Genomic DNA, 25,642 nt, shown 5'->3' with positions numbered 1-25,642 from the left:
TTACTTTTCTTTTGAAGACACTTGATGGAGTTTCTCGCCCAAGTACTGGAGCCTTTCTTTTAGTTCAAGTTCTTGATATAGACCCTTTGGTACATTAGTTAGACCATACAGTAACCCAAACAGGCAACCGGCAATAGATCCGGTAGCAGCACTTTCTCCTGCAGAAAAAATGGAAAGTTCTTTAAAATATCTATTTGTAAATAATGTAAGAATGAATGTGGGACCACAACACATATATATATTGGCAACTATCATACATACATATCACCATGCCACTTTTCTTCCTATATTGTGTGTAGAAAGTATGGATTATTAACCCTTTAAGGATGAAGCGTAGTTTGTATGTTAATGCTCGGCAACTTTTTTCCAGTTTTCCAGTTCCAGTTTTCCTGCTCTGCCTTCCAAAATCTATAACTTATTTATTTTTCTGCCGACATAGCTAAGACGTGATTCACATCTGCGCATGGGTTTCCATTCGGGGGGTCCGCTTGGAGACCCCCAAACGGAAACTAAATCCACATAAAAAAGGGGTTACCTTAGGAAACCCATGAACCCTATAGACTATAATAAGGTCCGTGTGGTTTCCGCATGAAAAATGCGGAGGGAAAAGTGCTGCTTACAGTGCTTTTCTCTCCACATTTTTCATGTGAACAGGGGAACGGAAACCCCGATCACAGATGTGAACCGGGCCTAAGTGAGGGTTTATTCTTTGCGTGACAAATTGTACTTTCATTTGGAATCATTTAGTGGTATCGTACTAATATTATAAATGTGAAAGTTTGTGTGTTTGTTACTCGATCATGCAAAAACAGCTGAACTGATTTGGATGAAATTTGGCACATAGATAGTTTGTAACCTCAATTAACACATAGGCTATTTTTTATCCCAGTAAATGACATGGCTTCACAACAGTTATGAATTTTGTTCATATACTATATTAAACTGCTGTTGCCAGCAGCACTATCTCAGTTACTGGGAGTTTGCTGATAAAGCCTGGTCTGTTATCTTTCTATGTGCACACACAGATAACACTGAGTCCATTGTGTACAACCATTTGCATATTATCTGATCTGCTCCAGTGCTGTCACACTGAGATGGGAAAACCCCTTTAATCCAAATTGGTAGTTTGCCAATTTTAAACATGCTGGGAAAAAGAAAATCTAACTTGTCACAAATCTCTAAAACAACGAGAGCTATAAAGGTAGCCAGAAGTCAACAAACTTCTCCTCAAGCGGAACTCAGGAGGATTGAGCAAGCTAGGCGTCAAGTGGCTCTTAGAGCAGCCGAAACGCCGGAGCAGGCAGATCATCTACGGCAACAACACACTCATTATATGGCGTTCCAGCCAGCTGGAACAATCACAGGCACAGTGCGAGGAACAAGTTCGGCAGCAGGACAGCTTGAGAGCAGTCATAAAGCCAGAGCAGGCGAACCAGTGACGGCTGCTATTTGCTGAATATAGGTGGATCATTGACGCCAACAACATGCAGATGAAGTCTTGGGCAGAGGCTAGTTTATAATGTTATCTTTTACTAATAATTTTTGGGGGGACCATGTGAAAAGACCCACAATTCATAATTTTTTTGTTTTTATGGCTCCTCTCTGCATTAAAAACAACAAGGCAGCTTTGTCTGGTGGCTCATATAATTACGGAGATACCATATTTATGTTGCTGTTGTTATGTTTTGCCACTTTTTACAAATAAAACGTCACTTTTTGAAAGTGAATGATTTTCCTTGAGTCACTGTATTCTGATACCTATAACTTTCTTACGCTAAGTTCACACTTGCAGGACCCTTAGGGAGCCTTCACACGGAGTTTACGCTACGCTCATTCTGAACGTAAACTCGTTCAGAGTGAGCAGCGTATGAGTGAGTGTAAACTCCGTGTGAAGGATCCCTTAATGCAATTTAAGTTATAATTTCCAACAGTTTCTAACAGAATAAATTTGTTGTGCTGCAGGAGCACTCATCCCTCCTGCAGCGACCCACTTTCATAAAAATGGTATGGCTAGCATTGAATAATGAAAAACTGAATACTTTTGTTGACTTTACCATTCTGTGCCCCCAGTGAAAAGCTATTGGTGCCGGTATTGTAGCTCTTCACTGTCAGAAGGGAGTTTCTGACAGTCAGTCAGTCAGCCCTTCCTCACAGCAGTGTGTATATCTTCTCCTGCTGGGGCTTTACTCTCTGGTCTAGATAATGGTCCCCTGGCCAGTCCCCAGCCCCCTCCTTTCCCCACAGTGCTTGACTGATAACCTCAATTTTGTCACATTTTGTCTGTAGTTATGCAGTTAAAGGGGTTGTCCCATCACAAGGATCCTATCTATACTGCTTGTTAATGTGGATGTAAGACTTTTCCTAAATACAATGCTTCAGCAAAACTGCTTTGTTTGTCCACTATCTTACTTTATTCAATTCTTTGTGGCCACAGCCCTGACTTAGCTGCTCATGAGTCAAGTGATGTATCTGCTGCTCTCAGGGGGAAGGGAGGAGGGGCTAAGTGCAGGGAGCGAGCCTGTGTATCTAGCTATTCCTGTGTCTACAGCACATGACCTAGCTTCCTGTTAGCAGATAGAGGAGAGGAGCTGCTTTCATTTCTTCTGTTCTCCCAGTTATCAGGTTAGCTAATTCAGTTGTGTTCATTATGGCAGAGACAGGCAGTCTCTGTATGTAACACAGAATGGAGTTGCTGCTGCCTGTACTTCATAGTCCAATATGGGTGGGCGGAGCTACACACAGATTTTGGGGTGGAGCTAAACGGCAGGCTGTATGTGAAACCCCGCCCACCAAATGATGCAAGAAACCAGGAAGAAAGAAGATTTTACAGCAATAAAGACTTGTGAGTATGTGAGGTGGGAATACCCCTTTAAGCACTTTTCAGGTGATTTGCAGAAGAATAAAACGTTGATTTTGATAAAAATGGAGCTGTAATGCAGAATAAGAAAGATATCTTTGAAAAGTGTAGAAGCCGCTGTACAAGGCACTGTCATTAGTTTGATACCAATTTATGGAGAAACTGCTCTGAAGTGCGTACTAAGGAAGTGTCTGAAATCTGTGTTAATTGGGTGTATGGTCCATATTAAGGGGGTCTGCTCTGAGAACTGTATTAAAGGAGCTCTAACATTGGGAAAAGTCATTTTTAACTAAGCACATACTTGCGTAGCCTTTAGAAAGGCTATTCCACCCATACCTATGTAAATTGCCTCAGTAGTTTTTGAATAAGTACTTTTTAATACATATGCTAATTAGCCTTCTCCATTCAACGGAAGTTTCACCGTGCACCCTCTACTATTCTATATGTGTATGCACAGCAGAGGCTGCTGTGCTGATGACTCAGCTCTCACACACATAGAGAATAGAGGACACAGACACTTCCGGTGCACGGAGAATTCTAATTAGCATATGAATAAAAACAGACTTATTCAAAGACTACCGAGGCAATTTACATACAAAAGGTAGGTGTGGAATAGCCTTTCTAATGGCTATGTAACTATGTGCTTAGCTAAAAATGACTTTTACCTTTAAGGGTAAGATCTGGTTCTTTATTAGTAAAGGGTCTGTATTTTTTTTAGGATCCATTATGAGGTTTGTATATTAGAGGTCTGGGGGTTTATATTTATTTTGGGGTCTGGTTTAGGGCAAAGGAAGGCATCATATTTTTGTCTATGATAAATATTGTTACTTACCTCCATGGAACATGGCTCGACTACAAAGTTCTTTCCAATCTCCAGCAGCTCCTAACAGGGCGTCATATGCAATCATTGGCGCGTCATGTCCTCTTCTTCCTCCACGTCCTTCTGAGCTCCATTTCTTATATGTCTATATATTAAATGTTAATAAAATTAGATTTTATAACTTTGTTGGTGTATTAAAAGGCCTTTATAACCCTTTATAATGTAAGCTTTATTTAACCCTTCCTGATAATTCCATTTCTGTTTTTTACTTTTTACTTTCTGCCTTTGTTCTGTCAACATAAAAAAATAAAAGCACTTGTTTTCTGAAGAATTGTATTTTTATGGCACTATGTAATGTTTCATATAATGTATTAAGAAGCTGTAAAAATAATTCATGGAGTGGAATGAGATAAAAACAATGGCTGTTGTTTTAGGGTTTCACTTTTATAGTGAGCAGTATGCAGTAAAAATTACATGCTAACTTTATACTGCAGGCCAGTATTATTATTATAGAAATACCAAATTTATATGTTTTAGGAAACAATTCGCTTTGTATTGCCATATTCTGAGACCTATAATTTTTTGATTATCATTGTTCTGTAGACAAAACTGTGTGATGGCTATCTCTTGTGGTGTATACTAAAGTGTGTATTGGTATCGTTTTGAGTGCATACAACTTTTAAAACACATTTTGGCATTCAGACGTTGTGAAGTCACATTATGGCACCTTGCAGATAAACAACATTATAGATCATACATGGTTATGTGAAGTTTATAATCATGCAATGTATGAAAAACATTGTTATCCTTAAAAGCTGAATGCTAGATATAGTTGCTTATGCTTGAAATTGATATAATGTTATATGATAAGATGGAGCCTGCATCCACGACGGGTGCAAGAAAAACAAATGCTTGGCTTGCTGCCACAAGACAGCTCCCCAAGGTTACCTCACAGGATCGGGAGTAGCTGGCTATATATGCAGGGGTGGACCTGGGCTTTCTGCCGCCTGAAGCGGCGTCAGAAAGCCGACCCCCCACCCCGGAAGAGGGGCGGGTCACAAGAAAGGGGCGGGGACACACTGAAGGGGCGGGCTGAGCGTTAAGGGGGCGTGGCCGAGCGGAGCGAGTGGCGTTCGCAGGCAGAGAGCAGGCAGGGAGAGGACCTGCTCTCTGCCTGAGTGTGAGGGGCGGCTGCTGGAGTAGCGCTGCGTCCAGCAGGGCCGCCCCAATACACCACTCGCTTCCTGTGTCGGGCTGCAGACACGGTGACGCTAAGCCAGTCCAGGACAGCTTGTCCTGGACTGGCTTAGGTCAGCAAAAATGCCGCCCTCCCGAGGCCCTGGCATAGCGCCGCCTGAAACGGTCGCTTCAGGTCGCCTCATGGGAGGTGCGGCGCTGTATATATGGAACTGCTTAAACTTTTTCTGTTTGATTGAGATGTACCATACCAATCAGGAATGAATATGAAAACGTACGTTGTTGTTATATCACTTCCTTTCTCTGATACTATTTAACCCCTGTGTTTTAATAAAAAGGGCATCAGCACACATTCTTTAGCTGCGAAAAGAACGAATACCAACACATAGAGGGGTGTGATTTCTTTACCGCCTAACACTCAGCCTAATTAATTAGGATGACAACAGTTGCCCAGGATTATTGGTCATTTAGTCATAAACGCGACTCTGACCTTATCAGTAATACTAATTATGTTTTTTGTTTATAATATTTCATTAAATGCCCATTCACAAGGCAGAATTTTTCACAAAGTTTTAGACCCGAAGTTCCACCTTGATTCTGCCTTCCATTGTTTTCAATGAGAGGCAGAGATCAAACAAGGAAGCTGAAAAAACAAGCATCCTGCTTGATCCCGAGGATGACTCAACCATAGAGTCTGCAGCATAATCCAATCCATCAATTATACCCATTTATCTAAGCCTAATCACTGAGTGAAAGCAAGAGCTTGGCCATGGGATGAGGTGAGATACTGGAAAAGCAGAAATAGAAGAGGAATTGGAGGCAGAAGTCCACCTCAAATTCCTCTTCCATTTCCGCAGAGTGAACATGGCCTAAAGAGGTTTGATCCCCTTATAGCAGCACATTGGCACAGTGGTTAGGACTGCAGCCTAGCAGCACTGGAGTCTCGGGTTTGTAAGGACAATATCTGCAGGGAGTTTGCGTGGGTTTCCTCCCACATTCCAAAGACATGCTGATAGGGAATGTAATGTAGATTGTGCGCCCTATATGGGACAGTGATTGACAATGTTGGTAAATCACTATGGAATATGATGGCGCTATACAAGTAAGCTAAATAAATATAGTGGTATGAAGTGACCAAGTGCATGCTTGACTTCTGCTTCTTGGTAGGGATGGTAGATCAGATGTCTGGTATTCATTATCTGGATTACCCCCTTTGATGCATAAGATTTCTTTGCTCAGTTAGAAAAGATTTATGAAATGGATGGCCATACCTTGTCTCTCTCATCAGCATCATACTTATCAGGAAATGTGGGCTTGTTCATATTGTCTTCTTCAATTTCTCTTTCTTCCAGATAAAATTGCCATTTAGCTTCAAAGTAGAACCAGTGCTCTTGGTATTCTATATTAAATTAAATACACAAGAACTCAGTAGTGCAGTGTTCACACTTGTGCCTTGAATTGTCCACTGTGATTATACCTAAATTCTGTATAGGGACGGCTTGCCGGCATTCAGTTTAAAAATCCATTAATTTCAATGGGTTTTTAAAGCAAACCATTGGAGTTCATATGCAGCCTTTCTGTCTTGAGGCCATTTTTTTGCACTGACACAAGACCTGCATGTCCCACTTTGTGTCCATTAAACCTCTCCCCCCCCCAAAAAAAAAAAAAACAGTTTCACAGCAGAGAGGCTGCATAAGGACACCGGTATGAGAAACCCATTGAAATTAATGGGATTTTAAAGTGACTGCTGGCAAGCTGTCCCTAGGCAGTTTTTCTGGGGATTTAGGCAGAATAACAGCGGACAGGTCAACGCCGCATAATAGAGTATAACTATGATTGTCAGATAGTGTCACTAATGTTACAGTACTTTTTATCATACATATGAACAGTTTTGGGTTAATAGGCAATGCGATTTGCCTACTGTGCAACAGGCAATATTTTTTTCTTTTCTTTTCTTCAGAACATTTTCAAGAGAAAGGAAACATTTTTTATTAGGCAATTGCATCCTCAACAATTCTCTTCTGTTCTTATATTACTTTCATCAGACACCATTTCCATCAATGACGAAGGCAGAGCGCCGAAATGCACATTGGGCGGTGTCAACGGGAGGAAACCACACTGTAACTATGTCTATGTCCTGTCATTTAATATTATTGAGTAACTGATTTTTGCACTATGCTTCTACATATACCAGTGGGTTAATATGTATAGTCATTGTAGGGAGCCTTGCTACTATCCTATTGCGGACACTTAAGATAATATATGTATGTCTTTATTGGAGAATTTACTAATACGTGACTTGGTGCATTCATTTTTGCATCCTATTTACCTGATCCTCTCTATGTTGGTCTCCATTATTTTCCTCAGACCCCTTTGGTTACTATCTGCACTGTCAGTTTTCATCTATTTATTTCCATATATGGAAATATATTTTATGTGTTTTTCAATAACTATATATTTTTATCTGTCAGCTAGCACCTATGACAGATCCTTTGCTTGTTTATTAGCAAGAGTGTGTTTGATCAATTTTTGTGTGATTTACGCCAGGGCACTTTGATCAATCCCATGGTCCAAATTGAAGGGAAAAAAAGGGAGCAGATTAAATACTATTAATTAACTGACTGAATAGTATGTTTTTCTAGTGACTGGTCTACATTATGGATGATGTATATATAATCATATGGGGTGTAACTTTGTGAATTACATCATCACTGGAGCACACGAAACAGGGCCGAAGAAAAGACCAGAGGCCTGCTGCAGGAATACTCTATTTTAATACATTGTGGGTTTTTTAAAACTTTTTTTGCCTCAAAACCCTCTTACAGCTGAGGCTCCACATTATGGCTTAAAAAGGAAAGGGACAAACAAAGGAAGCTCTTGTACTTCTCCCTTCTGTTAAATCCGCTCCTGGTTTTGGCAAAAAAAAAAAAAAAAAATGCAGCAAAATCTGCAAAAAACAAACAAACTGGTTTTCCACAATGTGGGGTCTCAGCCTATAGCATACTTAAGATTTAAACAAACTTTTGCATAAATGAACAGTATAGTGTGTGTACATGAGAGCTGGCCTTTTTGTGGCTTTGATTTTGTAATTTCACTGCAGTTATCCCATCTACAGTCATAGCCAAAAGTTTTGAGAATGACACAAATATTATATTTTCACATGATCTGCTGCCCTCTGGTTTTTATGTGTGTTTGTCAGATGTTTTTATCACATACAGAAATATAATTGCAATCATATTATGAGTAACAAAAGCTTATATTGACAGAATGAGTTAATGCAGCAAGTCAATATTTGCAGTGTTGACTAGAGTTGAGCCGATCTTGACATTTCAAGATCGATTTTAAAATCCGATTTCCAATCATTTTCCAGCCGATCTCGATCCTGATCGTGAAATTTGCTCGAACGCCGATCGGAATCCGATCCTTTCCGAACCCAATCCTCAACCCTAGTCAATGCTTCTCTATGGCAAAAGTCACTTTTAGGGTTGAGCCGATCTTGAGATAACCTCCGATCTCAATCCCGCTGGAAAAGATCAGGTCGGAATTCCGATCTCGGTCGTGAAATTTACTTGATCGCCGATCTAAATCCGATCTTTTCCGATCCCGATCGCTCAACCCTAGTGTTGACCCTTCTTCTTCAGGACCTCTGCAATTCTCCCTGGCATGCTCTCAATCAACTTCTGGACCAAATCCTGACTGATAGCAGTCCATTCTTGCACAATCAATGTTTGCATTTTGTCAGAATTTGTAGGTTTTTGTTTGTCCACCCGTCTCTTGATGATTGACCACAAGTTCTCAATGGGATTAAGATCTGGGGAGTTTCCAGGCCATGGACCCAAAATCTCTATGTTTTGTTCCCTGAGCCATTTAGTTATCACCTTTGCTTTATGGCAAGGTGCTCCATCATGCTGGAAAAGGCATTGTTGATCACCAAACTGCTCTTGGTCGGTTGGGAGAAGTTGATCTTGGAGGACATTCTGGTACCATTCTTTATTCATGGCTGTGTTTTTAGGCAAGACTGTGAGAGAGCCGATTCCCTTGGCTGAGAAGCAACCCCACACATGAATGGTTTCAGGATGCTTTACAGTTGGCATGAGACAAGACTGGTGGTAGCGCTCACCTCGTGTTCTCCGAATAAGCTGTTTTCCAGATGTCCCAAACAATTGAAAAGGGGATTCTTCAGAGAAAATGACTTTACCTCAGTCCTCAGCAGTCCACTCCCTGTACCTCTTGCAGAATATCAGTCTGTCCCTGATGTTTTTTCTGGAGAGAAGTGGCTTCTTTGCTCCGCCTCACAGTGCATGCAGATGCATTCACACCTGCCTGCTGCCATTCCTGAGCAAGCTCTGCACTGCTGGTAGCCCAATCCCGCAGCTGAAACACTTTTAAGAGACGGTCCTGGTGCTTGCTGGTCTTTCTTGGGCGCCCTGAAGCCTTTTTGCCAACAATGGAACCTCTCTCCTTGAAGTTCTTGAAGATGCGATAGATTGTTGACTGAGGGGCAATCTTTCTAGCTGCGATACTCTTCCCTGTTAGGCCATTTTTGTGCAGTGCAATGATGACTGCATGCGTTTCTTTAGAGATAACCATGGTTAACAGAAGAGAAACAATGATGCCAAGCGCCAGCCTCCTTTTAAAGTGTCCAGTGGTGTCATTCTTACTTAATCATGACAGATTGATCTCCAGCCCTGTCCTCATCAACACCCACACCTGTGTTAATGGAGCAATCACTGAAACGATGTTAGCTGGTCCTTTTAAGGCAGGGCTGCAATGATGTTGAAATGTGTTTTGGGGGATAAAGTTCATTTTCTAGGCAAATATTGACTTTGCAAATAATTGCTGTTAAGCTGATCACTCTTTATAACATTCGGGAGTATATGCAAATTGCTATTAGAAAAACTGAAGCAGTAGACTTTGTAAAAATTAATATTTGTATCATTCTCAAAACTTTTGGCCATGACTGTATAGGCTGTCTCTGAGCCCAAACCTTAAGTGAGATTAAGTATGAATCAGTTTTAATATAATTTTACAGACTGCAATACCCATTCACAATTTTATAGGAAAACAATATAATTTCCATCTTACCTGCCATATGACGAATGGTTTTCTTACAGTGATCTTCAGCCATAGGAATAACCTTAAGCATATCTCTTCCCCACTGAGCCAAAGGCTTTCCTTGTATTGCATAAGAAGCAAATAAAGCAGTACAGAGTGAACCCAGGAATCCTGCATATTAGAATATATATACAGCCAATGAATCTCCAAGTCCTGAGATATACAGTAGTATATGACAAAATTATTAACAAATAAACACAGGATTCATTGAAATACACGTGTTCTCCTTATGTGATATAGGACATATAACATAAAGGTGTACTACATTGGTATATAACTGTTATTTATCCATCTACCTAGGGTGAACCATAATCCATAGCAATACGCACTTCTGTATATTTGTATTTATTACTCACTTACTTACCTGAGGCTGTATAAAAGCTTTGTCAGGAGAATTTTAAGGGATGTTGTCAATTTGGTTTTATATCCAGGACATTTTCTGTGGAGATAAGGTTTGCATGGAAAAAAATACACGCAGTGGAAATGCAGTGATTTCCAAAGCGCTTTTTGCTGTGGCCTGCTACATGGGGCCTTAGTCTTAGTGATGTATTTGTCTGCAAGGAAAATAATGTAAAAGGAAATAATTGAATCCTGTTTGCTAGAACATGTTAAAGGGATTGTAATAGTCCTTTTTTAAAGTGTACAGATGCTGCAAATGGGGCCAGTAAAATAAAAAAAATAAAAAAATCAGGCACTTCTTCCCAGTCCTGTGTGTTCAGGACTTAGCGCACATCAGCAATGATGGCCCATTTGTGAGCCAATCACAGGCCTCAGCAGTGACCCATAGCTCCCAACTGTCTTGCATTTAGCGGGAAAGTCCTGCTTTTATACTCCTGTCCCTCAGTCCCGCACAGCTCCCTGCATGTCCCACTATGTACTTTTAGTGTTTTACTTAACAAACTTTCCTCTGGTCACCCCCCACTCTTATAAAAGCGATAAAAGCGGTAGGTGATTGGGGGAAAGCTGTACTACTGTAATCAGAAGGACCTGTGTGACGTCAGATGTCATGTGACTGGGGAGGAGTGTCTTAGTGTGCCGGCCGGAAGATGGAGAGATGTGCCGTCTAAAAGTACTGAGAGGGGAGGGGAATATGAGATGCAGGGTGAAGAGTGTGTGTGTGTGTCTCTCAGTAACCTAGGGGTAGAGATGGAAGAGGAACGGGGGCATGAAAATGGAGCAGATATAGGGGGGGCATGAAAATGGGGGGCAGATAGAGGGGGGACATGAAACTGGGGGCAGATGAAGGTGGACATGAAACTGGGGAAAGATGGAGGGGGGATATGAAGCTGGGGGCAGATGAAGGTGGATATGAAGCTGGGGGAGAAATGGTGGGGAGAAATGAAACTGGGGGTAGATGAAGGGGTCACTTGAACTGGGAGACATTAAACTGGGGACAACTGGAGGGGGCATTAAATTGAGGGAGTAGCTGTAGGGGGACCTGTCTGCCTCTAGTTGTCCCAAGTTTAATGTCACTGTCCAGCTACACCTGCGGTTTAATGTCTGATTCTAGCTGCCCAAGATTAATGTCCCCCTCTAGTTGCCCCCAGTTTAATGTCCCACTTCAGCTGCCATTAATTTATTGCTCCCCTCCAACTACCCCCAGTGTTAATATCCCCCTCCAGCTGCTCCAGTTTCATGTCCCCTCTAGTTTCCCCCAGTTTCAACTGGGGCACCAGGAGAGGAACTTAATACTGTGGGGCAGTTGGAAGGGAACATTATAATGTACAGGTGACTGAAGGAGGATAATACTGTGTGGGGGCACATGAAAAATGAATGAGAATGAATGGGGTCAACATAAAAGTGGGTGGAGCTAAATCTGCCACGGCGCCGCACATTTTGTCCCTCTTTCTGTTCTTCAAAAGTTCACTTCACAAGAGGTCACCGCTTGAGGCTTATGATAGACTGCAGTGATCACCTCACTCAAATACCTGACAAATGTGACCTGTACAGAGCAGTCGCTGCTGGTAAAGTAGACCAGAGAAGCTCAGGCAGGACTCAGACAACCCCTTCAATTAACAGATGTAGCAGGGTTAAAGGGGTTGGCCACATTCAGACCAGTATTCAGAGACAAATGTTATGGTTTATATAATAATAAGATATACAATTTTCCAGTATACTTTCTGTATCAATTCCTCACGGTTTTCTAGATCTCTGCTTGCTGTCATTCATTCTGTTACCTCTAGTGGATAAAACTCTGACCATGGTCATGTGATTTATGGTCCATGGTCATGTGATGAGCACACAGGTGCCGCTCGTTATAGTCACAGCACAATAATCAGACATCTGCCTGGTAATCACATGACCATGGACCGTAAATCACATGACCATGGTCAGAGTTTTATCCACTAAAGGTAACAGAATGAATGACAGCAAGCCGAGATCTAGAAAAGTGTGAGGAACTGATACAGAAAGTATATTGGAAAATTGTATATCTTTTTATTGTACAAACAATAATGTTTGTTTCTCAATATTGGTCTGAAAGTGGCCAACTCCTTTAAGCCAAACTTGTAATGGGTTAATCTGGTGATATCTTATCACAGAAGACAACAAAAAACAATGAAAAATCATCGGTAAAAAGAACATTCTTCAATGACTTTTCATTGTTTTTCTTTGTCTTCTGAAATAAGATATCAGATTAACTAATTGCAGAAGTTCGGGGTTAACTCTGCTACATCTGTATACAACTGATATACCGTTGTCTGCCAGCTTTAGGTGTCTTGTCAGCAGCTGCAGGTCACGTTTTAGTGGTTTATTTATCATCTGCTTGAGCTCTGTGATATTCTGTCTGGCTCTGCATTTAGTGGATGATTTAATAAGCCAGGAGTTTTTACTGGAAGGAGATATGCTGCTAGCGACACTGTATTCTTATAAGGCTTGAAACTTAGTCCCCAGGAGGTGGTGGGTAAACAGTACTAAAGCTTCTTTCTTATCACATGTACTGCTTGTCTTATTATTTTGCTTACAAAGTTTGCCTACATTTATAATTAAACTTGTAGGGTTGTTTATAGATAAATGCCTTCAGAAACTTTAGATCTAAGAATTAGGATTCAATCACATCATTGGCGCCAAGTTTATAGAACATGCACAAAACCAGAATACATTCATCTGTATAAATTCTGAATCAGCAAACTGCATTGGATCTCCCAAGTTGTATTATCAATTTCTCTCAGTCAGTGAACGGAAGCAATCCTGTTTATGTTATTAGGCTTAAAGACCAGCTCAGACATAATCCCGCGATGACTGGGTCTACACAATGCTTTTTCCCACAAAATGTATGCAAAAACAAGGGTGTTTTTATTTTTTAAAAAAGTAGGCGTCTTAACATGCATTTTTATGGGGAAAAAGCACTGTGTACACTCAGGCTACATTCACTTCATGTAAACGCGGCGCTACGTGCCAAAATAAGCACAAAAAACACCAGCGTTACTCAGTGTGAATGCTGCCTAAAATCAGCACGTAGAAAAGGCCTGCTCATGGAACTTTATGGTTCAAAAACTACACACATTATAGTAAATGGAGTCCATCGGGTTTCATATATTAGGGCTCCTCTTTTAGCAGTTGTTCTGTCCGTTGTTCTAGTCCTCCAGCAAAACTGCAGATAGGCCAGCACAGATGTCAACTTAGCCCCAACCTCATATAACTTCAGTTTTTGAATCAGGTTTTCTGATGCAGTTTTAAAGCCAAAACAGGTCAGATCATAAGGCCATTGGCCAGATCTCCCAGTTCACGATGGAACCTTTTGCATCATAGTGATCTATGAGGTCCATTGCAGGTGCAGCGTTTGCAGCCATGTGAAGCCTGAAAGTGGGGACCAGTCACTTAGTAAGTATAGCTGAAAGCAGCAGATTTGACTATTTCTTGCCATGGGATATCTGCGGTAGACATCCTGTAGAGCAAGACGTGGCTGTAGCCTTAGATGCGTTTTCAGCATCTCTGAATGTATAGTGAGCCGTTATTAAGCAAGTACATGGAAGACTTGCTTAAAGGGATATGCCATGAAAAGCCACTTATCAACTATACTATGGACAGGGAATAAATGGCTGCTTTTTGGATATCCAATCACAAAGACCTATCCGGTTTGAACAAGGGTGCTGTGAATGTGGCAATGGATTCAGAATGTGGTCCTTGCTCCATTCAATTCATTAGGAGCACCTGGAAAAGCCAAAGTAATATTTAAGGGGTAAATAATTGTCATGGTGTAACCCCTTTAACCATCAAAACAGACTTTTACTTAAAACAGTTGGTTCAATTTAAGTTATTGTCTCAGCCTTTCAGCTTATGTGTCAGTTTGTCCTTGGTCTCTTGCCTGTTGGGTGGTTATGTGTCATCCTCCCACATTCAATGCTGACTTCAATCAAAGTCTCCAGCCTCTCGGGTTGCCAGTATCTCATACCAATGGACATTGCTTTAGTGGCAGCTCCAAATCCAGAACCTAGAGCATAACAAGAACATCATTACCATTACTGCAATATACTGCATATCTGGATTAAAGTTTCCCTAGCCTGTGACACAAATGTCCAATCAGATCATCGGTTATTTTCAGAATTCAAAAGAAATAATTATGAAGGTTACATCGGATACCCCATTCTCCATGTGTGGACACAGAACTGGGGCGTTGTTTTAATAGATTGGGAACACCCTTGGTAAAGTAATTTTTAGGGATTTTTTTGCTTTTGCATCAGAATTTATTTGAAGGGTGAGTTCTAAGATTTTTTAATTAATTTGAATACACTTTTGGCAGAAAGCGGCCAAAAAAGGTATAAGTTTTTATATATATATATATATATATATATATATATATATATATATATATAAATGTAGAATGTGAGCTCACAATCTACTTTTTTCCCCTATCAGTATGTCTTTGGAGTATGGGAGGAAATCCACGCAGACACTGGGAGAACATACAAAGTCCTTGCAGATGTTGTCCTTGCCAGGATTCAAACCCAGGACTCCAGCGCTGCAAGGCTTTAGTGATAACCACTTAACTACCATGTTGCCCCTGGGATATTGTTTATCAGGCTAAGTTCACAAAGTTGTGAGAGAAAAAACTCCTTGAGGCCGGGGCCCCACGGACCAGAAACACCCCGATTTGCCCGCAGCGGAGACGCTGCAGGAAAAATCACGGCATTGTACAGTGCAGGCAAAGTGGATGGGATTCATGCAAATCCCATCCCCACTTTGCAGAAAAGATCGCAGCACGGACACGCCGCGATTTGCAAAGCCATTGCGATATGCAAATCGCAACATGTCAATTATACCTATGGAAACGCTGGCGGCTTTCCCGTAGATATAATGTTAAGAGAAAGTCCGCAGAGGAAAACTCTGTGAAATTTATTTTAAAAGCTCTGCGGAAAGAACAGCAATGCGTTCACGCAGCGGTTCTTCCTGCAGCGCTTTAGTGTTGTGGATACGACCCGTGCGGCCTTAGCCTCATGTAGGACTTTTCTCTCGGCCAGTGTCAGTTTTGTAGTATCATATCCCTACGTCTGACGTCAGATAATGTGTGAGAATTAAGGTCCCATTAGCCAACCCTGTTATCAGGACAATTATTCTTACTAGTATTCCTTTCTGATAATCGCACTTTCTAGAGACAGCCACACGATGTACCTGATACGACATTAGCTGCATTCAATCCCAGTTTGCAGGTGCTTTGACTTCTATCACGTGAATAACGTTTTTTTCTGTTACTATGCGGCCAGTAATTAAACATGGAAGTTAATTTAGGGGGTGTTCACACTACCGTTATTGTCTTCCGTCATTAAACTGTTGCAGAGAACGGTGTCTTCTTTCCCATTGACACTAATGCATACCTCCCAACTTTTGAACAACAATAGCGTGCCGCAGCAGATATAGCCCTGCCCACTTTTATGTTGACTCCGCCCATTCTCTTTCATTTTTCATGTTCCCCAACACAGTATAATCCTCCTACAGTCATCCGCAGATTATATGTTTACACATTGTAATGTCCCCCTTCCAACTGCCCCACAGTATTAAGTCCCTCTCCTGGTGCCCCAGTTTAAACATGGAACTGGATCAGCTGGAGGGGGACATTAGCAATGGGGGTAGTTGGAGGCAGCAATAAATAAATGGCAGATGAAGTGGAACATTAAACGGTGGGCAACTAGAAGCAGACATTAAACCGTAGGGGTAGCTGGAGGGTGACATTAAACTGAGGGCAACTAGAGGCAGGCAGGTCCTCCTACAGCTACTCCTACGGTTTAATGCCCTCTCCAGTTGTCCTCCAGTTTAAGTGCCCCCTTTACCTGCTCCATTTCATGTCCCCTCCTCCATCTCTGCCCCTGGTTTAATCTCCCCCCTCCGTTTCATATCCCCTTTCATCTGCCCCGAGTTTCATGTTGCCCCCAGTGTAATGACAAACACAGACAGACACACACACACATACACACACAGACACTCTCTCTCTCTCTCTCTCCATCCTGCATCTCAGATCCCCCTTCCCCCTCCCTTCTCAGTACCTTACACGGATCTCTTCTCTCTTCACTGCACGGGACACTGACACGCCCACCTAGTCACGTGACTGTGTGATGTCACACAAGGTCCTTGAACCATAGTATAGCGTTCCTCCGATCACCGCAGCCTCTTATCTGTTATAAGAGCAGGCGGTGATCGGAGGAATGATTGATCAGTAAATCATTAAAGGGACATAGCGGGACATGTAGAGAGCTGCGTGGGACGGCAGGACAGGGGTAGGAAAGCGTGAGTGTCCCGCGGTAATCGGGAGGGTTGGGCGGTATGCTAATGTAATCCATATGATGGAAGCTATCTTCTGTCATGTTTGTGTACTTTTGTAATGGAAGATAAAGTCATACAATGGTAGTGTGAATGGAAGTGAAACCATTGGCAGCCCTAGGACTGAATGCTGCTACAGCTACATCAGGTACACCATATGGAATATACCTTATGCAGCATAAAAGATGCAGATTTTCGGCAGCACTTTGCCCTATGTAATCAGAGATGTGCCAATAATCAATGCAACCAGGGGGTGAAGTGATGCGTAATAGATACATTATTAATAGGTATTAACTTTGTAGGGACACTTTAGGAGATCTGCTTTTCAGCAAGGTCAATGTTTTGTCTGCAATAGTTTTAATACATATGATCCCCGAGCTTTGTACTTGGAGAATGCTAGAAAAGATCCTGCGCTTCTTTACATGCAATTGTTCCAATGCTGAGCAATACTTGTACTTCCCAAAAATAAAACTTTCTTGTTATGCTGCTGAAAGAGAGATAAAATCTGCACCTTTTTCATTAAATGGAGTATGCCATGCAAGCAAATAGTTGTCCGGTTTAAGGTGTGAACAGCCTTCAATGGTTGCTGGGTCTGGGCGTCTTCCTTGTAGCCTGTCAACAACATCAACGTACTGCTTCACCATGTCCCGGTACAGATCTTCTAAGCACCAAAAATCTGTAAAAATAAATTATTAAATAATCAATAAAAATGCATTGGGTGCAGAACCAGCGTTGATTGGCCGAATGCTATACAGTGTACAGTGTACAGTGTACAGTTTTTGAATGATGTGATATGTGACATATATGAACTGCACTATGATCCTTTACGCCAGAATACAAGTGTTCCCATAATAATAATGTGTCTCCATGATCATACAGATATACTGTACAGGGTTAATGGCGTGTCAGCAGGCACGGGGTACTGCTTTTGCTTTTACTTTATAGTTCCCGGTGCTGATTGCCCAAGTACCGCACTCTCCTTCGCTCCTCCTCAACACTCTCCTCCTGCTACTCGTGGACTTGGTGACTCCCATTTGTCAAATATTGGTTTCCCCTGAAACGAGCATTTTATTCCCATAGACTATAATAGGATTCGATATCCGATTGAGTAATCGAATATTGAGGACTACTCGAATTGAATATTTGAATCTCGAGCATTTAACTACTCGCTCATCTCTAATAAATAACACTGGTGCAAATGTGTGCTACAAAAATTGTGGTGGGTCTGAAGCATAAAACATATCAGGAGAGGCTTAAAGAACTTATTCTGTTTAGCTCTGAGGAAACCATTAAAGGATTGAAACCATTAAATATGAGAAATGTATAAATAAGATTCAAGAAGGAAGTATTTTTTAATAAAAAAAAAAAAAAACTACACACATAAACAAGGATGGCACAATCTAAAATTAGTTGGGGAAGATCATAAGCAAAATCAGAATATTTTCACCGATAGAGTAGTTAAGGCTTGGACCATGTGTCTTTTTCTGCTGTCAATCTTCTATGTTTCTATGATTGACCACAAGTTCTCGATAGGATTGAGATCTTGGGAGCTTCCTGGTTATGAACACAAGATTTCAATGTTTTGTTCATTATCTGGTGATAATGCTTTTTTCAGCATAATGTAACACTATGTCACAAGACAAAACTGATAACATAAAACATTGAAATTGTAATAAAGCCAAACACTGGTCAGCAAGAATGGGTTGCTATCAGTCAGGATTTGGCTCCGGAGCTGATATTCAGCATGGCAGGGCAAATTGAAGAAGTCTTGAAAAATAAGGGTTAGCACAATAAGCATTGAGTCTCTGTGTAAACTTGAGGTATTTGTCAATAAAAAAAAGTTTAAAACTTATGAAATGCTTATACTTGTACTTCAGTATGCCATAGAAACATCTGACAGTAAAGCAGTAAACTGTGTGAAAACCAAAAATTGTCTCCCGAAAATGTTCAGTCTCAAAACTTTTGGCCATGACTGTAGTTCTGTTTCTAAAAAATAGGAAGCTTGCTTATCTAATCTCACACAACGAAATCCTGTAAGGACATGAGCCCATATTTCCCAACTGATTTATGTCTCTTTATGTGACAATAACTTTGAGACACTACCATACCAAAGCGTTTTTAAATTGTACTTCATATTAATGGTGAACATTGATCAATATTTATTGCTTTTATTTATGAAAAAATAGGAAATTTGGTGAAAATATGGATGTAAACTAAGCTGTGTTTTTTTTTTGTTTTTTTTTACCCTATGCTCTTCTCACATGCTGCTGGTGGAAGCTGAAAACCCAGATGGTTGTGGCCCCTACAATATCATAGTTATTTACACAAGCATGCACTATATTGTCCTCTATATACAACAGAGAGAGCATTTGATTCTAGATTCACATTTGTAAGCGTGCACATGGTTTTGTGTGTACTTCAAAGATCTGTTGTATACAGTATATAGTACACACAAAGCCATGTGCTCACTTAGGGGTTGTTCACACTACCGCCGCCGTCCGCCCAGGGGTTTCCATCCTTAATCCCGGGGAAAATGGACAAGTGACGGCTTGCTGGCGGTCAGCTTTGAAACCCATTCATTTGCATGTTTTTTAATGCTAACTGCTGGTGTCTGTATGCGGCCTTTCTGCCTGGAAACCGTTTTTTTTACACAGACACAAAGTCTGTAATAGGACATATTTTTCACAAAATCATAGCGTCTTATTCATGTGATATGACAGGGTTAAATCTATATGTATTTCATGTTGTATATCTATAGGAGGTTCACTCTAGTTTTTGCCTGTATTTCTGTATACCATGCTGGTCAGTCTTTATTGCTCATTTCTTCCAATGCATGTACTATGGTCATGTTATAAACTGACTGCTCAGGCCATAAGTTCAGCCCCTCGCACTCCCCAAAAGTACTATAAACACTATATGTCTATTGTTTTAGTTATATGAATAGCTAGGTGTGTGCCAAGCAACTCTGGAAGTCATTGAACGATGGTATATACAAGTGCATGATATATAATGGGGCTCCCCGTTCAGTTAGCTATTACATTATTTGTAACCACAGCTAACTAGTATCTCTTCATTTACTAAACTCTTATTATTTTATTATATTCTGGTATGAATATAGTCATTCTTTGACCATCTTTAAGTTAATGTACTGTATTACTATAAAAACCTGTTTGCCTACAGATACAGCTCTTATTTATTTGGATATTGTTTATTGCTTATGTGTATAATTTTTTGCCTTAAGAGATATTTATGGTGTTAGATGTTCTATTGTATCATACACAGTGCGTCTGATAAAGGTCTATAACAAACTGAAACATGACACTATTGCATACTCATATGGATTGTCTTGAGCTTAAAGGGATTTCCAGGAATTACGGATCTCTGCCAGCAGGCCAGGGAATGTGAAAAAACCCCCCAAAAAAACAAAAACATACTCGCCCAACATCGTTCCTCCAATATAATTTCTCCCCCGTATATTAGTCTTGTCCTTATAAATAATAGTTCGCCCTTTATAATTGCCCCCTTATCAGTTATAGATCCCCTTTTGAATTTTCAGAAAACAATAAATTTTTTACACCTTACTGTGATCCCCTGATGAGTGGAGTAGCCAAAGTCTCTCCTGCTAGGACTGGCACAGGAGGCGTGATGCAGTGAAGGCCTGTGCCATGACGTCCAGTGCATTACTATCAGTCTTCTATGGCAGAGCAGGGATTTTCAGCTCCCTGCTCTGCTAGTGTCGGCACGCACAGCATAGCATGCGGATATAGCTGTAAGTGGAGCTCTCTGGATTCGAGTCATTATTCTAAAAGCCTGATGCTGTGGATCTTCGGGGTCCTGGACAATTGCCAAGTCTTGAAACTCCCCCCCCCCCCCCCCCCAATGCTGTTCCTGAGCACAGGTTTATAAAATGTGAGGAGCTCACAGGAGGGTTTGTAGTCGGCAGAGACTTTCATCATTTTTGGCAACTGTGGGAGGAAGTGTCTATGGTGACAGTGGGGACTATTACTGGGAAAATACATCTAAGGCATGGATCTATGTTTATGTCTGATGATAGCAATGTGTTTATAGAAATTATACCTGATGACACACAGAATGTATTACTTGCATTATCCAAGAACAGATGTTGTGAATAGTTGTAGCAAAAAATCTGTGCAGGTGACTGCTGAAGGTGACGGGCTGTGAATGAAACAGTCACTGGGGTAACTTCACGATTATTAAGTGCTCAAGTGTGCCCCTAGTGGTTATACTTCATGATGGCAAGAATTTGTAGGTTCAGAAAAATCTGGGATTAGGCCATATAAATGCTCTTTCTTGTGAATCTAATGTGGTGTGAGATGAGTCTGATGTTGTCACTGTCCCGCTATCTAACAATGACAATATATGTGCTGAGGAGGAGGCTATGAGAGACATTAAGAAAGAGTTCTCCCATAAAGGTAGATAAAAGGACATGGGACATGTTGAAAAAATATCTGCACAGGTGGCTTCTTAAATGTGAACTGTTATGTAGTGCCAGTGAGGTGGACGCCCTGGTCGGCTGTGTCCTTGTAATCTAGTGATGTAAGTAGTAATAAACCAGATGAATCGGATTTTTCCTTACAGTATAAAGTTGGCAATGGTAACAAACAATGTAATACTGCAAGGTGTGGTAACTGAAATATAGATGGGTATGGAGCAATAGACATCACATCACTCATTATTTCCCTTTAGAAATAGCTTCAGACATTGAGAAAACAGAGGTTAGGCAGCTGCAGTAGATCCATGACTCCCATTAGGTGGTGCATTAGATGTCTTATGTAAAGCTGCAGTCCCTGGCAAAAACTTTGACTCTGGTGGCTGGGTTACAGTGGTCGGTGAACAGACCTATGGCCATGATGGGGAGGGGGGGGGATGATGTGGCGGAGCAGTTATCTAAAAGGCAGGTTAGGCCAAGGATTGGGTTGCTTAATGAATCTGCTGAGTAGACAAAGGTGTTCACCCGTCATACAGGTCTGTCAGCCCGGGTAAGGAGAGAGGACACCACTGCTGTAAACAATGGGGGGGATTTATTAAGACTGGTGATCCTAGTCTAAAATGACTCCATGCCAGGCGCAGGACTCGCCAGAATTACTCAAAAAGTGCGGATCACCTAGATCCCTGCCCCACTCTACCTACCGTCTAAAAAAGTGGTGAGGGGCACAAAGACTGAGATGTACCACAATGTGCGAACAATGCACCAAGTGGAAGCACATCCACCTTAGTAAATGTGGGCCACCGTGATTGTGTTTCAGTTGTCTGAGATAAGCTCAGTCTAGTCCAAGTAGTCAGGAACAGTTCTTTGTTCAGTTAGTGTCTGGACAAGACTCAGATTTTTGAGTTTATGGTTTGTTTTCTGAGTGCAACCTGCGTAATAAAGCTGTCTGAGGTCAGAAAATTCTCAATCTTTTAATTCCTTTAGTGTATGAGAAAGCTTGTCTATAAACTAAATCTTCACATGAACACTTAGCAGACTTCAGCCCCTTACATTATATGAGAAACTGACAACACTTAAGTTCCAAGCCTTGGGTGAGTTTATTTTCAGATAAGCAGCATTCCCACTGAGTGAACATTGCAACTAATTTTAGGCCCCTCTTGGCTGAAGATTAGGCAGTGGCATTAAAACAAGTGGCAGACTTATCAAACAAAAGACAGACAACATTCCAGGATCACTCTCTCCGTATATATATATATATATATATATATATATATATATATATATATATATATATCTCTCAAATTGAGACAAGATGATAGCAGCCACCTACAGCACTCATAGACAACCTCAAGCTATAGCTATATACAACTGTTTGCTTCTGATTCATATCGAAATCTTAATAGTGTAATTCTTCTGCACGCAGCTGTCACTGCAGGATATAAGAGTAGAATATATGATTGCTTCTTACATTCAGTTTATATTTATTTAGAATTTAGTATAATAATACGTCTCAGCAATAATATGTCTCAGCTCAATAGCGTTTAGGATATAATATGTCTCCCACATCTTAAGAGGTATTATATAATACATCCCTCTCATCTTCATGTATTATTCTCCTATGTACACGCTTGTTACATGGGAGAATAATATATAATTGAAGCAAAATCATGACATGTTCATACCAACCAATCAGATAACAGAGATCACTTTGCCAAGGCAATGGGGATGGTAAAACAGTGACTAGATTGGTTGTCATCAGTGATTGTACTTTTCATGTATACCTCCAAACCATCCAGATTCTGGGTGCTTTCCCAGTTAGTGGGAGGTATGTTCCAGCTTCAATTCATCTCACAGATGAATTGCATATATAATGGTGAAGCAGGAAGCCATTTGTTTCCTGCGTTACCATTTGGCTCCTATCTCTGCTCCAGGAGTAGTAGACATGGTGTAGTGACATCACTTACACTGACGAGGACAATATACCCTGGGCACATCAGGAAAGGGACATTAAACTATTGGGATAGCTGGAGGGGGATATTAAACTGTGGGAGGCAGCCGGAGGGGGACATTATACTGTTGGGACTGGTGGAGGGGGGCATTAAACTATGGGGGCAAGTGAAGAGGACATTACTCCCCCTGGCTGGGGGCATAACATACCAGCTAGGGACAGAAATAGACTTGACAGGCTGGTTAGAAGGGCCAGCTCTGTCCTGGGGTTCCCCCTGGACCTAGTACAGGTGGTGGGTGATACTGTCTGTGGTGAGCGCCATGCTGGAAAACAACTTCCATCCCATGTATGTGACAGCACTGGGCAGTACTGTAAGTGACCGACTGCTTCACTCCAACTGTGAGAAGGAGCGCTATCGGAGATCCTTCCTCCCAACCGCAATCAGGCTGTATAATCAGATCACTCTGCACAGAGAAATAAATGATTCTGAAGTCTTCTTTTCTTTTTAGTTGCTATGACTCCTAGTATCTTTTTCTATCTGCTATGAGCTGTATATGTTCTCTCTTGTAATATATTATTGTATTATCCATGCTGCTGTAACACACTGAACTTCCCCATGGTGGACTATTAAAGGATTATCTTATCTTATTATACTGCAGGTGTAGGCTGGAGGGGGACATTATACCTTGGGCAAATCAGGAGAGGGAGTTTATTCTGATGAGGAAACAAGAAGGGGACTTTATACTATGGGGGCAATTGGAGGGACATTATACTGCGCAGGAGCAGAAAGAGAAATTGATGGGAATGGTTGGTTAACATACAGCAGTGTTAATCGTGCGTTGCACATTCTGTCCCTCTTTCAGTGCTTTGAAAGCTAGGAGGTATACATTGTGGTAAGGATATACTGACTTAATATCAATAGTGAGGCTGCCTGTGTACTGGTTCTGGAGTCAATTGGTTGACACTATATATATATATATATATATATATATATATATATATATATATATTTATACCGGTATATATAGTGCACCTAGAGCATTACAAATGTCTACAAAGGTAGATTTACTACCTGCAGTCTGAGAGGGAAGGAGACACTAACTGAGATTTTGGCTTTGAGCATTTTATAACAGTCTGTCAGGAGAGCTATCACATATCATAATAATAATAATAATAATAATAGTGCCGCGGATGGGAATTGAACTCTTAATTTTCTATTTAACTAAATATTAAAGTACTCATTATTTCTTAAACTTATTCTAATGAATACATGACTTTATCAGTTCATGTAACCAAAGGACTAAGCTAGCTGTATAGTTTAGCGCACTAGATTGGGCACCGTTTATGGGAGCAACAACTGCTCTGCTTACTCCATTCATGGAATAGAGTCCACCATAAAGGTCAGCACAACAGGCAAGCTTCTTTTATAGTGTACACGCTCTTGGATTAATATTTGGAATCATTTGGCTTACAAAGAAAGGAGTAGTGGATGAAAGAGGAAGAATGTCATAGGCAGTTTCTACACTTAGAATAGGCACTGTCCAAGCTAATGTATTCTCATGTACCTTAACAGTAGTGAGAAAAGTGCTGCAGCAAATGGAGAACATGAGGAACCTGAATTCAACCATATTCGTGTTATATACCTCACACCAAGGATTAGACCTAGACCACCAGGAGATTTACAGTTATCTCCTTCTATAGCCTAGACCACCAGGGATTTTATAAATAACCCCTAAATGTCAGCAGTGTGCACTGACCATCTAATGTGTATGGGGCCTTCTGACTCTCTATAGATAAGAAATGTTGGCGGTTGTGCATGTTGAACTCAATATGCCTGATAATTTTGTGCCCAGGAGAGAATAGCCAGGGTCATAGGTGTGTGTCCACTATTTACTCCCATTTCCCTTGAACATATGCAGGCTTGACCCAATTGAGTGTGCGTGTCCTTGGTGGAATAGCCCCTCTTATGTACAAGCATTATGGCAGTAGTTATTTGAAGTGCATGCCCATCAGTGATGGGACATTTAAAGGATAATACATATTTGATGCTTTGGAAACAAGTAAGAGTATATAACATGGCCTCAGAGCCTTGTTTCCTTTTACAACTCGAAAAACTCTTCTTAAGGGGTGGAGGAAATCAGATGGCTAGTAAGACTATGTAGGCTAGTAAGGACAATGTTAAGCTGATTTTCTAGCCATGCTGCTGGCTTTCTGATATAATAAATGTACAGTGTAATAACATTGTGCACTTAGCTTTAGATATCTTACCTGTGACAAGAGCTTCTGAAGTAGCCACATGCATTAGTGTGTTGTGACTGACTGGCCATTTGTCTGCAGATAGCACCAACTTTTCTATACCTCCTAGTCCTTTCAACTCCTCAAGAATCTTCACACCTGAAGCACAGATTTCCCAGCTAAAGTTTCTATATCCCAGTGAATCGCCAACCGCACCCAGGATCAGAGCAGCTGTAAATTTCTCCATGATGAGAGGACTTTGCAGTT

General features: G+C 41.0%; 1 protein-coding gene across 1 annotated transcript; it reads right to left on the bottom strand.

The window, feature by feature from the left end:
• Positions 1-25,642, bottom strand: ADPRHL1 (ADP-ribosylhydrolase like 1). The gene is made up of 7 exons (XM_075265273.1): positions 25,409-25,642; positions 17,254-17,418; positions 14,296-14,421; positions 9,960-10,100; positions 6,146-6,273; positions 3,690-3,822; positions 1-158 (listed from the first exon to the last, which is right to left on the bottom strand). The coding sequence occupies exons 1-7, from the start codon at positions 25,620-25,622 to the stop codon at positions 1-3; spliced, it is 1,065 nt and encodes a 354-aa protein (XP_075121374.1). The 5' UTR covers positions 25,623-25,642.

This window comes from Leptodactylus fuscus, chromosome 2 (assembly GCF_031893055.1).
Source record: "Leptodactylus fuscus isolate aLepFus1 chromosome 2, aLepFus1.hap2, whole genome shotgun sequence".
NCBI classification, from domain to species: Eukaryota; Metazoa; Chordata; class Amphibia; order Anura; family Leptodactylidae; genus Leptodactylus; species Leptodactylus fuscus.
This window is presented reverse-complemented; position numbering and strand designations above follow the sequence as displayed.